At 36.7% G+C, this 16,013-nt stretch overlaps 1 protein-coding gene, 1 long non-coding RNA gene and 3 other non-coding genes across 5 annotated transcripts; all 5 read left to right on the forward strand.

The window, feature by feature from the left end:
• Positions 1-3,381: 3,381 nt before the first annotated feature.
• LOC105057509 (zinc finger protein GAI-ASSOCIATED FACTOR 1) lies at positions 3,382-8,948 on the forward strand. The gene is made up of 3 exons (XM_010940142.3): positions 3,382-3,743; positions 5,320-5,716; positions 7,649-8,948. The coding sequence occupies exons 1-3, from the start codon at positions 3,536-3,538 to the stop codon at positions 8,535-8,537; spliced, it is 1,494 nt and encodes a 497-aa protein (XP_010938444.2). The 5' UTR covers positions 3,382-3,535; the 3' UTR covers positions 8,538-8,948.
• A 1,539-nt stretch (positions 8,949-10,487) lies between these two features.
• On the forward strand, positions 10,488-12,106 carry LOC105057507 (uncharacterized). The gene is made up of 2 exons (XR_833994.4): positions 10,488-10,742; positions 11,736-12,106. It is a non-coding gene; the product is annotated as an uncharacterized lncRNA (long non-coding RNA).
• Positions 10,821-10,908, forward strand: LOC114914808 (small nucleolar RNA R41). Its single transcript, XR_003802597.1, has one exon. It is a non-coding gene; the product is annotated as a small nucleolar RNA R41 (small nucleolar RNA).
• LOC114914809 (small nucleolar RNA Z155) lies at positions 11,021-11,096 on the forward strand. The gene has a single exon (XR_003802598.2). It is a non-coding gene; the product is annotated as a small nucleolar RNA Z155 (small nucleolar RNA).
• LOC114914812 (small nucleolar RNA snoR100) lies at positions 11,278-11,387 on the forward strand. The gene has a single exon (XR_003802601.1). It is a non-coding gene; the product is annotated as a small nucleolar RNA snoR100 (small nucleolar RNA).
• Positions 12,107-16,013: the final 3,907 nt, after the last annotated feature.

Below are 16,013 nucleotides of genomic sequence, written 5' to 3' on the forward strand. Positions count from 1 at the left end.
CCATATCATCATTTGTATGCCACATCATCTGTGCTATATCATATTCGTCAGATATTTTTCTCCTGTAAGCATCAATAATTACCAACTAGGATTTTCAATGAGAAAAAGTGGTCGGAATCTGGAGAAAGGACTACATTAAAATGATACAGAAAGTAAGAAACTAAAATTAAGATTTTATAGTTTAAGGACATTTAAAAAAATCTGATTTAGTTTAAGGATTAGGAACATAATTTATCTTTTTTTTTAGGAGAGATTTATATAAAATTAATAATTTGTAGAACTACTTATGTTTAGATAGCTGATGTTGAACCACTTGACATTGTAACCCAAAATATTTGCTTGCAGGGGGTGCAATTACTGAAGCAACTCCCAAATGTCATCGCAACAATAAAAATAAAATAGAATTTTACAGCAATGTACCCCATTTTAATAGAATAATCAAATGTCCTCGCATTTCAAGGAATTAGCATGCTGCTATCTTAAACTCTAAATATTTTTTTATTGTAGCAGAAATGTGTTTACGTTTGCTTAAAATCAAATGATTTTAGTAGAGGTCAAGATTCCTAATATTGAGTTTCTAAAGAGGAAATCATGTCTGCATTCTATATTAATGCGCAAATAGTTTTGCTAAGTGGTCCAAAAGTTGCTACTGCAATGATTTGCTATTGCTATTTCATGATCGCATGAACTTGAGATATTTCTGTGGAATTGCCTGGGTAATAGCATGTAAACCTTTTCATCATTTTGATCTGGTTTTGCCGCTTATGACTATTGAGTCTTATCCCAACTACTTTAAATTATATTTCTTGAAGCATTTTTTTGAAAATAATTTGATATTGCTTATGCCATCTTTATACACTATAATAGAAAGGGGAAGCCGTAACGAAAAAAATATTGCTGCTGTAATGATTTATCATGTTAGCTTATTGACAAACAAGTTTCATCCAATAAAAATAGATAACAATACCAGCCTTGGAAGTATTTTGTGGCTCAACAGGCATGACATGGATCTAGAAAAATTCTTTGTGCACTGCGGGTGGTGTAGAAAATTCGATGTAGAGTACACCACTTTATGTGATTGGTCGACATAGTCATCATTTTTCAACACACATTTAATGCCTGCAGTTCTACTTTTTCGTTTAAAAATTTTATATGATAAAAATATTTCTGTTCTTTGAAAAAAATTATAACATCTTGTGGTATATTATGACTTCCTACATGCAGGATATCATAATATGACTTAGAAAATTATGAAATTTTATGGCATATTATGATATCCTGCGTAAAATTATGACTTTCTGCATACAGAATGTTATAATATGATCCAAAATATCTTAATATGGCCAGGATGTCATAATAAAGAAGGGACATTTTTATCCAACCATTTTCCAATGCATATTTAATATCTTCAGTTCCACTTTTTCGTTTGAATTATAACATCCTGCGGCATACTATGACATTATACGTTAAAATTATGATTTTTTGTATGCACGCATGATGTCATAATATGGATATAAGCTGTCATAGTTTTTTTTAAAAAGTAGGGATATTTTCTTCATTCAAAATTTTCAAACGAATAAGTAAAACTGTAGACATTAAATGTGCATTAGAAAGCAATGGCTATGTGGATCAATCATATAAAGCGGTGCACTCCACGTCAGATTATCTACACCATCCGCGGACAAAGAATTTCTCCATGGATCTATATGGCTTATTCAATAATAGTTTTGGCATATCTTACATATTCATGTTATATAAATCAAGGACACCAAAAGCTCAATCCGGTGACATGATTTTTGGCAACACCTCAAGGTTTAATGTTGGGAAACTTACACTTGTTTTCTTAGTTTTCTTTACATACATACAAAAAGAATTCTGTTGCGGCCAATCTCCTGTAGCGTTCATCATCGGTGAAGAGCATCTACAAAATAAAATTCATACTGACTGGAATCGTATCCGATGGAATCTTCTGATGCTTAAGTCAGTGAAGAGTAGTAAACAATAGATAAAGAGTATTTGAAATGACAAAGTGTTAATCCAGAATTATCTCACCAATGCTGTTGTTTACCTCTCTTTTATAGATAATTCAGATGTAACCGTCGAGCATGTGGTCTCACTTTTTATTAGATCATAATCATGAAGTTAATGGACTATTTATGCCTATTAACGATCATGATATATAGTCGATAACCGTTCATAATGGTTAAATATGTGAGATCCGTACATTCCGACGTTATATGATCGTGGAATGAGCAGTTATACTATGTTCTGATCTTCTACGCTGGCAGTTTGTAAGCCGGCTATCGTTTCGAAAAGATAATTCGGTGTCCAAAAAATCTGGATGATTTGATTCTGACTAGTAAATCTTGGCCACGTAGCCAAACATCATTGGCTCTGAGCTATTCACGCGGATAACGATGAGGTGGCATGATCTGCGAGCAGGTACATCGAACCGTTCGATCAATAGTCGGTCTTGATGTCATCATGTGTGACATCTGAGGAGATCCAGATTTGATCAATTTTATTTGGACCGTTGAAAGATCATTATATATATATATATATATATACAATCATTTTCATTCAAGCTTTATTTTCATTTGTCGCTATTTTCTGCAACGAAAGTTTTGCTGGAAATCCCATCTAGGTGGGATGAATCATTTGGCAGCAATCCAATCATCCGTTTGAAAAAATTTTAAGCATAAAAGGGGCATTTTACTTTATCTTCCAAATCCCAAACTCTTTCGAGGTCTTTTTGACTCAAATGTCCAGGCAGTTTATGTGGAAAACATCCCTCATCAATATTAATTTCATCCATTTCTAATACTCCAAAAAAAAAAAAAAAAAACAACCCCTCAAACCAAGCAAGTCCCAAATCAACCATACGATGCAATCTGCCACCTAGCCAATGTTCCGATTATTGATCAGAATGAACCAAAAATAAATAAATAAATAAAGAAACAATATCATGTAATATTATATTACCAATAAGAAGTGCCAATTTTTATCATTTTTATTGTCAATTACATAACATGTATACAAGGCACATAAATGCTTTTTCATGTCTAGAACTTGCAGAAATATTCAAAAAATATCCCTGGACGTAGATAAACATAAAGAGTGTATTTTAATTATGGGTCTCCCCATGCTACAAAGCATGTATGTAGCCCTATAGTGGGAAAACAAAGAGAGGGTGAAGAGAGAGGAGGGGATTCCAGGAGACACGGTTGCAATCAGAAGGACTCGTTCACCGAAGTAATTGAAGACTTTGTCTTCCTCTAAGCCATAAGCAAACTAAATAAGCAGAAAAAATTAAATAACAAATATCATTTTGAAATACCTTGGGTGCCCTTTCCTCCCACAATAAAAGAAAGAATACCACCTCATAACATCTGCCCCCTTCCCCACCCTTGCCATCACCACCAACATGAAGTGAGAGATAGAGGGAGAGAGAGAGAGAGAGGAAGAGGAGCGAAGAAAACAGGGAAATAAGAAGAGAATAGAGAGAGAGAGAGAGCAAGGGAGGAGTTTGTTGTTCATGTCAAACATAACAGGAGATGGTGGGAGCTTCTCTTCTGGGATCAACACAGGAGAAGATGAAGACCATCAGCACCACCAACAACAGCAGCTCCATCACCACCTTTTTGAAGGCCCAGCGGCTGCCAGAGCTAACAGTGATGTCTCCACTTCACGGCTGCCACCACCGCTGGCTGTCAAGAAGAAACGGAACCTCCCAGGAAATCCAGGTGGTTAACTACGACAGCTTGCACGCCCTCATTCTTTCTTTTCCGCTTATTTTAGAATCAAGAAGCTAAATGATCAACATTTCGAACTAAGTATGATTTTTTTTTTTTTTTTTGTTAAAGATTTAAACTGAAGAAAGAAACTCTAATTGTTTTTCTTTTGGGGGTGGGTGAAAGGGTTCAATTATTGGTCAGGAATTTCAATAATTGCAGTGACTGTTAGGTGGTCTGCATCTCAGTTGTTCTGAAGAACATAAAATAAAAAGTGACAAGCGGTAAACTATTCTGGTTTCCAATGAACTGTTTTTGAATAGCATAGTTGATAACTAGGAGAGGAGAGCAGGAAGATTCCTCACACTCTTTAATTTGGCGTATTATCAGCTACCTCCCAACTTGTCCCGTAAAAAATGTTCTCACTTGTTGGCATTCTCGTACAGGCAAAAGAGTGATCTTCTCCATCTATGGTCACTCTCCTCTTTTTCTCTTGTTTTGAAGTCATGTGATGATTCCAAGTAATTTTTTATGGGAAGAACCAATAATTACTGTCTCCATGTTTTCTTCCATCCTTTTGGACTGCTAAGCTTAAATAAAGATGATCATATGAAAAATCACATATTGAATCTAATAACCAACTTGAATGAACATTCTGTTCTAAGCCAATAGATCTGCTGACATTTCTGTTTCTGTGACGTATATGGCATACATGGTAAGATATATTTAAACTGACCACTTTTAGAGGAAACATTAATGACTTCAATTTTCATGAACAAAGAATTGTATATATTTTTCATCTATAATTTTCTAAACCACATCATATAGATTACTATTTGTATGTCAAGGTAATTAGAAACTAGACTCATGTACTTAATTTTATCAGAAGAAGAAGAAGAAGTCTTATGTATGCTAGTTTTTGTTCAGAGTATCAACTCACCATGCAAGGAAAAAAAAAATCATAAATCTGAGAAGTGCGGTTAAGAAGAATCTACATCTCTCTCTCTCTCTCTCCTCTGACAAGAAAAGAAGAAGAATCTAAATCAAACCTTCTGTTGCTAATAAAAAGATTCATATTTATTCTTGTAGCTCCCATGATGGTTTTTTACTTGCCAGTTTGCACCATATATATGCCTGATGAATTTGTTTTCAAATCATGAGCATATGCAGTCTTATCTGTTGCTAACATTGCTCCTCTACATGCCTCATATTGATCAGTAGTTACAGTGTTTTGCTGGATATATATATATAGATCCAGTGGTCTGATACCTCAAAATAATCTACTGATCCTGATCCAGATCCTTTATACACGCACACATATATATAGTGTTTAATTTTGTGATACTCATAATATGTTCTCATACAAGAATGATATAACAAGGAATTAAAAATCTCTCTTTCATTCATCATAATTTGCAAGATTATGATTTTGTCAGGTAAAACATTGTTCTGCGGCTCGTTTATCCTTAAGCGTACTAGTTCCAAAGAAGATAAATTAAACTCTATAATTACCATTAATTAATTTTGCATAAAGATGGAGACGAAGGTGCTCATAAAGATGATGACATCTCTCACTAATGACATGCAGACCCGACTGCGGAGGTGATCGCTTTATCACCAGAAACCCTAATGGCAACCAGCCGCTTTATCTGTGAAATTTGTCACAAGGGCTTCCAAAGGGACCAAAACCTTCAATTGCACCGCCGAGGCCACAACCTTCCATGGAAACTAAAGCAAAGAACAAGCACGGAGATCCGAAAAAGGGTGTATGTATGCCCCGAACCCACATGCGTGCACCACAACCCAAGCCGTGCCCTCGGCGATCTCACTGGGATCAAGAAGCATTATTGCCGAAAACATGGAGAGAAGAAGTGGAAGTGTGACAAATGCTCGAAGAAGTATGCAGTGCAGTCAGATTGGAAGGCTCACTCCAAAATCTGTGGAACCAGGGAGTACAAGTGTGACTGTGGCACCATCTTCTCCAGGTTGATTCACATTAATTTTGTTCATTATATTTCTTAGTTAATGGTTAAAAATATTTAGTTGTAGAGCTATTCATAAGAATACGCTCTTGCAGTATTATGATTTAAAACAAGTCATGGTTAGTTTGTTAGAGATCAACATTCCTAGGATTCATGTGCTAGAGTTGGTACATATTCTAAACACATATATAGTGGACTCGGTATTCATTTGCTTTGAAGGGGCCAGGATCATATGTTATTTCACCACACACAAAAGCATACTGCAGCACCAAGAGGGAAGCATGCAATTTTTCTTTTGAGGCAATAGGGACCATGCAAGTAAACAAAGAACAAAGCGTGCCCTGACCAAGGTGTCCAATTGGATGCTCTCAAAGGTTGTATTTCTAGAAGCAGACAATAGTATTAAGGGAATGAAATCCTACACTCTTCCTTGGACTAAATCAATTGTCTACCGTTCTACTGTATATTAGATATTTTGACATGAACCTTTTTTCATGTAGCCTGGACCAAATGAAGGACTAGGATGAAACAGGAAAATTAGAAAGTTGAGAATCCAATGAATCAATCCTTAGGCCAACTATTTATCAATTGCATAATTGATGGCATGATTTGACCATCTTGATGGGACTGGCAAGTGGAATGATAGCATGGTATAATCAAAAGATTATTGAAGATTAAACCATCTTTGTGACAATTACTACATCACTTCTGTTGTACAAGTAGCAGCATGATGGCTTTCCAAAGGTCAGGCGTCTGAGGGCCGAAGTTTGCACAAGGTATATAAAATAGAGAAATCTGAATGTGGACCAAAAAGGTCCATGTTTTTGATCCTTGGGCAACGTATGAGCTCAAAACTTTGACCTTATCCTGAGGTCCTTTTCAGAGTTTAGAACTTTGAACATATTTATGGTGGCAGGCGTAGGTGTGACAGTTACCGTCTGCATGCAGAATTTGAAGTCCAACTTTCACAGATTAGATTATGTCGTCACCTTTGACATAGATAAAATGGATTTTCCCAACCCACACATCACCTGTTCACTCCCCTACGTTTTCTAGAAACTATAGATGCTACATAAGTCGCGTAAGTATAGTAATACCAACTATATTAGATGTAACTGTGATGAATTCTTGAACCATTTACTATATAAATTACTACAACTTAGCAGTCATTTTATCTTCTGGTCAGCTTAGAGCTCATGAACTACTTTTATAGGGTTATGTGGGACCATACTCCTCCATAAATCAAACATTAGAAATAGGTCAATTGCAGCAACTAGACTTCCAGGTTTGGTTTTGCTTGGTCCTAATAAATGATCAAACAGCAAAATTTGGTTTTGTTATTACATGCAGATGGCAGTTTGTTTAGGCCAAGCCATAACCATAACCATTTTATTAAGTTTGCTTTTTTCCTACAATTTGAGCCCACTTCTGCATCAATGCCTGCTTTATGGGAGTCAAAATCATTTCATATTCTGTACCTAGGATTTTTGTCGAGCCTGAACTACGACATATCAAGTAAAGTTAGTTGACCCCATACACCATATATCCACCAAGTTTTAAGGTAAAGCTTCATTCAAGAACCAAGTTTGATGGCATATTTATGCAATTCATATTATCTCGCTCCAAACTTTGTTGCACCAGACTCGATCAGATTGTTGATTTTTAATTATACATGCATTTGTACATGCCTGAACATTTGAAAAAGAAAGAAAAAATTGCATAAAATCTTTTTTTCCATTCGGTTGTTGCCTATAAAATTTCACTATTATACTTGCATTTGTGTATGCATTTGTACATGCCTTCATTTGTAAATGCCTGAACATTCCACTATTATTACATTGAAATGATTGGAACTGTATAGTTTGAGCAAAAGGAAGTCCGTATTGTTCAGTTGTCGCCTTATAAAATTTCAATCTTTTTTCTCATGTTTCACAGGAGAGATAGCTTCATCACCCACAGGGCCTTCTGTAATGCTTTGGCCCAAGAGAACAACAAGCTAAACCAACCACTCATGGCTGCCATGGCCTCAAGCTTACAAGGCCAGGCCCCCAATCTCATGATCCCTCTCGACGCCAATGCCACCTCTATCGGTCTCTCCAAATTCAGGCATGACGACATGAAGAACCCACCACCCCAGGCCTTCTCCAATCGACCTCTCACCATGGCTGAAAACCTAAGGACCATTCCCTCCTCTAGCCTTCAACTCAGTTGTCGTGGCCCAATGGGCTTCGATGGGCTCGATGATGTTAGTATGGATCGGTTGATGGTTGGATCAGCCCACATGTCAGCCACTGCTCTTTTAGAGAAAGCAGCCCAAATGGGTGCCACTGCCAGTGGGAACAATATCATGCACAGGAGCTTTCCCTCTGTAATGGCTGGGCCTACTTGGGCCTTCGACACAAAGCCCTTCGGCCCAATAAAGGCCCATGAGCCGTTTGATCAGTTGCGGTTGCAAAGCGAGCATACTCAACTGCTTGGGATCAATGGAGGAGGGACTACTAATCAGTTTTACGATCCTTCAATTAATCACATCGGTGTATTTGCGACTGCACGAATGTTGATGAACGGTGATGATGGGTTCTCAAAGAATGTGGAGCATCATGGTGGTGGTGGCAGTGGCGGCGGGACAGGTGAGGGGAATGTGATGACTGTGGACTTCCTAGGTGTTGGAGGAGAAGGGAGCTTAAATGAGCAAAAGCAAGCAATGGAATATGGAAGCATTGGTCATCAGCAGAGGTTGGAAGGGCTGCATCCATTTCAGCAACAGATGGTCCATGGACCTGAAATGGGAAGCCCTTGTGGGATGCTTGATGTAATTTATTAGAGTGAGATCTTGCTCGGTGTATTTTGTTTCATGAAGCAGTCTTAGTGAGCTGGGCCATGAGAGACAAAGTCTTTCTATGGTGTAGTATGAAGCATCGCCATGGGTTGTTGGGAAATAATGTCACCACTTCCTGGATTATTGTTGCAAAATTTTAGTGGAGGGCAAAGACCAAAGGTTTGAAGCATCACAAGGATCAATAGGATAAATTTGAAAGATGGGTTGGTAAATATAAAAAAAAAAAGGGGGTTTATATAGCGAGCACTCGAGATGCAACATGTCTTATACAGAGAGAGAAATTGCACAAGGTTTAATAGCTATATGGCTTGGTTTTGCTCAAGTATAACTATAATCATAAAATTTGATTTGCATGCAGATTATGAAGAAGCATGAGATTGTTAAAGCAATGTAATATCTTTAAATAATTTGGTCAACCATGTTTGACCAGCAATATTCTAAAGGTGATATTAATAAACGGGATAATTGAGAGAATTATGATGTAATTAAATTTATTTTAAACTAGAGTTGCCTAATTTGCTAAAAACAAATAAATTATGAATTGGCTAGGATCATATTAAGAATTCAATAGAAAAATAAGTGAATGTAAAAAATTAATTACAACAGATCTACTCACCTGATCAGATTGGCAAGAAACCCTAAGCTTGTTGTTGCTATTCCTTTGCATCTCATTTACATGCTGAATTAACTACTAAGGATGTCTAAAGTGGCCTTTAGAATTTTGCATGCCTCTAAGGTGTGGTTGGATGGAGATTGGTTGATGTCGGTCAAATGGTTTGATGGTGTCCACTCCACTTATCCTTATCTTGAAATCTTGCATGCCTCTAAGGTGAGGTTGGAATAAAAAGTTGGTTGATGATGATCAAATAATTCGACAACATTCAATCATCTACTTATCCTTACCTTGGACACATTGCTGGCTACACTGCTTTCCTAATCAAGTTTCAGGTTTCTCATGTCCTATGCAAAGAAAATCATAAAGCTGACCACATCCTCTATATTTTTGGCATTTGAGATTTTTCTCCCTTGTTGCTCAATCGTTGTAATGTTGATGCCTGTGGCTGCTTCTTCAAGTGTATGTAATAAGATCTTCCCTTCATCTATCAAGGAAAACAGAAGATAAGTGAATCAAGGATTACTTACAAAATAATAAATCCTTTTACTTCTAACTCTCTTATAATATATGCGTTTCTTGTTTCTTTTTTTTTTTATCTTCTACCGATCATAGTTACAATTCTTGAATTGCTCTCACTTTATCTTAACCAATGATCCTCTAAATTACTCTCTCATAATGAATTGATCCAGAACTATTCACCTATTCTTGAATTATATACAAATTCTACAATTTATTCACGACTACTTTACAAATTTATATATAATAGATTAATAGTAATGCACATCATTGCCTGATTTCTTTTCTATCATTTATTTTTTCCTCTTCTATATTTATGTTAAATAAATTTTAGAATAATTCAAAAAGCCTATATTTTAATTTTATTATTTTATTTTTTATCATCCAAACTTTTCTCATTTTTGAATTTTTTTTAAATTTTAAATTATTATATCATAAATTGTACCAAAATGCCGTAATATAGTAAATGCAACAAAATTAATAAATTTTATGACAAGTTTTCCTCAAAGGCAAAATAATTATCAACAACCATATATGTCTGCATAAATAAACATTTTTTCACACCATCCCAAATGGATCATCATATAAAGAAAATCAAAATATAAATTGTGAAAAAAAAAAAATCAAGAGTGCAATGTATTCACCACTCAGTCATGATGATTTAGTAGGCTATAATTTAGGGCCTATTTGTTAGGTCATTATTTTTATCCTATAAAATTGGAACGATTCACTCTACAGATTTTTGAATATTTTAGATCTAATTTAAATTTATTTTTTTTAATTATATAGATCTAAATGAAGCATAGAGGATATTGGACAAATCCAAACAAACCCTTGAATTCGGAGTAGACGTCCACTGTATCGAGAAATTATTAGCTGGTTCGGGGCCCTTGGACCAATCAAGGATCTTTTGGTAATTACACAAAGCTGCAAACGGTGGAAACCCTAACCCTAACCATTCCCCTGTTGTCTTCCTCTATATTAACCCTTCACCTCCCTTCTTCCACCCAACGGCGATCCCGGAAGTCTCCCGCCTTCTCAAATCCCCCTTCTATCAGGTTCTTTTGGCCTATTTTCGATTTCTTTTTTCTATTTTCCTCGCAATCTTTTATTTGTTTATTCGTTTATTCATGAGATTAGAGGCTGTGATGTTGCAATCTACCTATTTTATGAGAGGGTTCCCTCTCTGATTAAAAACTACCAATGGATCCTTCTGAGCTTCTTTGTCTCCTTAAGAGTTACTGTTTTGTTTCCTCCAAAATATTTCTGATCTTCTATTTCTTTGTTTTCCCCAAGTTAATTTTTTTTCTGTAATCACTTGGTAATATTTCGATGCCGTTGATATGAGGATAACATTTGCTGAAAAAAAGTGTTGACTGAAAAAAAATCAGACTACAATTATCTGATCAACGGTAATAATTTCTTCCAATTCATTTGTTAATTGGCCATCTCGTTTCTCTTTTTTTGAATCCTTATGGAATTTCCTTTAAGTAAAATAGTTTCAATCCGTTCTCTAAATTTTTGATCCTTTGTGTCCAAAAAAAAGTGTAATTTGGAACCTGTGTACAATAAGCCGATGCTCTGGACCAAGGGGGAAGAAGGAAGCATGGTAAGGTGCACAGAGATGAAAGATGGGTCTACATGTCTGCTCGCTTTGATGCTCTCGGGTGTTGATCTAGCGGGCCTGGATTCGACTCACATTCACCATATCAAAATCTTATGGTTTCTTTGTTTACCATATTTTCTTTACATGGATTTATAAATTACACCAAAGCTAAATGCATGACCAGTTTTTATCAAAACGTTTCTTTCTTTGCTTCTTATAAAACTTAATTTGAAAAAAAAAAGAAGAAAAATCACAAAACCTGAAAATTCTGTCACAAGGAAAACAGGTCTTTTCTGTAAGAATTTTTTTTTTAATTCTTCTAATTTTTTAATTTTTAGCTTGTCATTTATTAAGAAAAAATTTAATTTTAGGTGTTGAAGCAATTTCCTATGTGATGTAATAATATGAATATAATTGTTTCGGACTAAAGTTAAAATTCTATCAGGACAAAGTCGGTGGTATTTTTTGGAAGAAGGGATACCAAGAAGAGAGGGATACCCACTGTTTGATCTTAGGAAGAAAGGTTGCTACTGATACTGTTGTGCTATGTCTCTTCTAAACAGTCTTCGTTTAGAGGTTATTCTTTGGTGATGGATTACTTAGCTATGCTCTTCTTGATTCCCGTCCTATCAAGCTTGACTTCTTGGTCGCCTGGGTTTTAACCATTTTATGGTGTCTGGCATTAACTAGAATAGGGGCATGGTGCTGAGTTCTAAAACCTTTGTAAATTTCTTGGTGTAATAGGAGATTTACAAGATTGTTTGGATTCTTCTTCATGCCTGAATTAGACCATTTGGAATCTGAATGATGTTTTCTTCAAAGCTTACATTTGCATTGTTAAAGATTACTTTTAAGATTTCTTTATGAGAAATTGCTTTATTCAACTCATGAATTTTACATATGGGGACACGGGGTTCATAAGGGAAGGGAGGGAGGAAGTTTAAAGAATAAATTCTTTTTGGTAAAATTTTTGAGAGGTAAAAGAGGGTAGAAAAGGTTCTTCAATCCCTCGTATTGCTCACTTACTCAATTTTCTATACCCCGATTTGGATGTAATGGAGGGAAGGTTCATGCTTAGTTTTTATTTTTTCTAACTTATTTTAATAAAATTTTAAAATTACAACTAGACCATATTATCTATCTTTCCATTTTTTTGCTCTTCGCACAACTAGAAATCTAATTACGATATTTATCAAAATATCACAAAATTAAATAGTATATCTATTAAGGATATATTTATCAAAATATATATAAAAATTTTTCTACTCCTCTATCCAAACAGGATAAGTATGTATCTTTTTTGCCCTTCCTTTTAAACAAGATTCATTAATTTTTTATCATCCCTTCCCTCCATTATCCTCCTTTCTCCTCCTTTATAACTTGGTGTACTCTCAATCCAAACAAAGCATTATGGATGGATGCTAGAACCAGAAATACTCCATGTTACTTTTCTATTGGGGTTTGATTTCTTACTTTTCTATTGGGTTTGATTTCTCAAGTGCTAGAAAATGGCATGGAATGCATGCTGACTTTAATTGGTTTATCCTAGGGTGAAAATGGAATGGATATTATTCATTTCGTATCCAAATCAATGTGCATATGGATAAAAAAATTAAAAATTGGATTAATATCTATATCCATATCTGTCAAAAAAAAAAAAAGGATAAATCCATATCCGAATTTACATATAATTTTATATAATTTTATAGGATAGTTATTAATTTTTAAGAGAACTATACAATTATATAAATATATTATTAATTTGATTTATTATTTATTTAATAATATTTTAATTTTATAATCATAAATTTAATTATCTAAGTTATATCTGTCATTATATCATATTTGTAGTATCCAAATTGTATTCGTATCCATTTAAAATAATTATGGATATAAATTTTTATATTCAAATAATATTCATATTTGAATTCGTCAGATAAAATAAATATAATATGGATATATTGATATTCAATCTATATTCGATCTGATTTCGATCTAGTTTATCTTAAATAGTTGGAGCAGGCTGGTTGGTTCACCTATTTCAGTAATGCATTGGGGATTGCATAGTTTGTAAGCTTGTTGAATGCAAATTAAACAAGTACTAAAAAGCTGCCTCAAGACTAAATGTGTTTTTTTGCATTTAACTGTAGTGTCATCGGGGTCTTCATTGCTATGTTGATTTCACTAGCACAGTTTTGACTGTGTTTCCTGAAGGAGGCACTTGAAGTCGACTTTGTGTAACCTCGTTGAGAAAATAATGATAATAATAATTATAATAATAGTGTTTGCATGATTGGTTTTCCACTTTATGAAGTTGCAATCTGAAGCAGTTCGAGTAAATTATGCTGAAAAATTATGCTACCAGTTTTTAAACTACCATCAGATGCAACTCGAACAAATTATGCTGAGCCCATCAGCAGGCTGAAAGAAGAAATAAAAGAAATGATGTAGGCTTGTGTCAAAGATGGTCCCGTTTGAATAATGCTTGTTTTCCTAACCATTGTATTTTGAGATTATTGCCGCATGAGCTATCAAAATGGGCCGGTCTGGTTCGATCCTAGCTCACGTGAGCTGTGATTATGGGGTTCGACTGGGCTCGATCTACTTGTTAAAATGGGCTATAAAAATTCAGTTGATTCTAGCACATGTGGGCTGTGGGTTAGGATCGGATCAGTCCATTTTATTTTCAAGTCGTCGGGGATGAAGGTAATTCGAGGAGAATGATGTTGGGTTGATGGGGAGGTCAATGCGCTCCCATTTGGAGAGGGTAGGCTTGTCCAATCTCATCGGCGGTGACTAGGGCGACGAGGGGGGCTAGCGCGAGGGGGACGGAGGTAGTCTTAGCTGTAAAGAGGGCGGGCTCGTCCGACATCACAGGCGGCGGTTGGAGGCCGATGAGGGGGGCTAGCATGAGGGGGACGGAGGCGGACTGGGCTGTGAAGAGGGCGGGCTTGTCCAACCTCGCGGCGGCAATTGGGGGTCGACGAGGGGGGCTAACGTGAGGGGGAAGGAGGTGGTCTGGCTGTGAACTAGCGGTGAGTTTTGGAAGTAGGGAAGGGGAGGAAGGCATGGGGGAGGACACAGTGGTTGCGTCGTTTCAAATTGGAGTAGGAGGAGGATAGGGAGGAAGTTTCAAATTGGAGTAGGAGGAGGATAGGGAGGAAGACGAGGGAGGATTTGAGGGGTTTGAACTAGTGAGGTGAAACTGAAGGAGAAGCCGAGAAGGAAGGGGAAAAAAAAAAAAAAAATGGGTTGGCCACGAGCTGACCCGGTCCTAACTCAGTTCAGTCCATGGGCTACGAGGGTCGGGCCAAAAAGCCCACTTATAAATATGGGCCAAAATATTTCAGTTCGGTTTGGCTCATTTTTAGGGCCAAATGGCTGGCCCATAGGTCCTGGTTCATTTTGACAGTTCTATTGCTACGATTTTGTTTTCGATTTAACTGACCGTGGCACCTACTGTTGCCTGAGAAGTATGGCGGGCATCCCTATGAACCACACAGAGACCTCGAAGGTGGAAGTTAAGTCGGATGTGGAGTTAAGTCGGATCTCACTGGAGCCTTCATCGGAAGAGGTAGAGAATCTTTTTGCATTCAAATAATATCCATATCTGGATTCATCAGAGAAAATAAATATGAATATGGATATATTCATATTCGATCTGTATCTAGTTTAGTTTCAGTCCTAGTTTATCCTAAACAGTTGAAGCGGATAAGCTGGTTGGTTCACCTGTTCCTGTGATGCATTGGAGATTGCATAGTTTGTAAGCTTGTTGAATGCAAATTAAACAAGTACTAAAAAGTTCCTCAAGACTAAATGAGTTTTTTAGCATTTAGCTGCAATGCCATCAGAGGTCTTCATTTCTGTATTGATTTCACTAGCATCTTAGTTTTGACCGTGTTTCCTGAAGGAGGCACTTGAAATCAACTTTGTGTAACCTCGTTGAGAAAATAATGATAATAATAATTGTAATAATAGTGTTTGCATGGTTGGTTTTTTGCTTTATGAAGTTGCATCTGAAGCAGCTCGAATAAATTATGCTGAAAAATTACGCTACCATTTTTTAGCTACTATCAGATGCAGCTCGAACAAATTATGCTGAACCAATTAGCAGGCTGAAACAAGAATGACGAAGGCTTGTGTTGAAGGTGGTTCCATTTGAATAGTGCTTGTTTTCCCAACCATTGTGTTTTGAGATTATTGCTACGGTTCTGTTTTCGATTTGGCGACCGTAGCGCCTACTGTTACCGGAGAAGTATGGTGGGCATTCCTACGAATCATGCAGGGACCTTGAAGGTGGGAGCTAAGCCAGATCTAAGTTGGAAAAGGACGATGCAAGGCCGTACTATATGAATCTCACTGGAGCCTTCATCGAAGGAGTTAGAGGATCTTATGAAGTGGTTCCGGAGGTAGTCCACTTTTCGGAGGAGCTAAGGAAGGAGTCGGCGATTGGGCAGCCTTGGTGGTGTGGCAAGGAGCTTTGATCGAAAGGTGGCGATGAAGGCAATGGCAAGGAATTTTGGTTGCGGGCAGGGGTTAAAGGTGAGGTGGTGGGGCACGGGCTAGAGATGGGCTTCTATCTCTTCAGGTTTAAGGAGACTGAGAGAGGGATCGGGTTCTCAACCAGCCTTGGGCGGTTGCTAGACAGGTGAGCCTGGCGTCCGGATTTTTTTTTCAGTGGAGGGGCCATCAGCTTGGCATTGGTGTGGGTCCACTTGTCACG

This window comes from Elaeis guineensis, chromosome 14 (assembly GCF_000442705.2).
Source record: "Elaeis guineensis isolate ETL-2024a chromosome 14, EG11, whole genome shotgun sequence".
Lineage (NCBI taxonomy): Eukaryota > Viridiplantae > Streptophyta > Magnoliopsida > Arecales > Arecaceae > Elaeis > Elaeis guineensis.

Bases quoted from the DNA above. Each gene is read 5' to 3' on its own strand.
- LOC105057509 (XM_010940142.3), top strand. From the start codon at position 3,536: ATGTCAAACATAACAGGAGATGGTGGGAGCTTCTCTTCTGGGATCAAC. The intron at 3,744-5,319 runs GTGGTTAACTAC...AATGACATGCAG, and splicing joins GAACCTCCCAGGAAATCCAG to ACCCGACTGCGGAGGTGATC. The intron at 5,717-7,648 runs GTTGATTCACAT...CATGTTTCACAG, and splicing joins TGTGGCACCATCTTCTCCAG to GAGAGATAGCTTCATCACCC.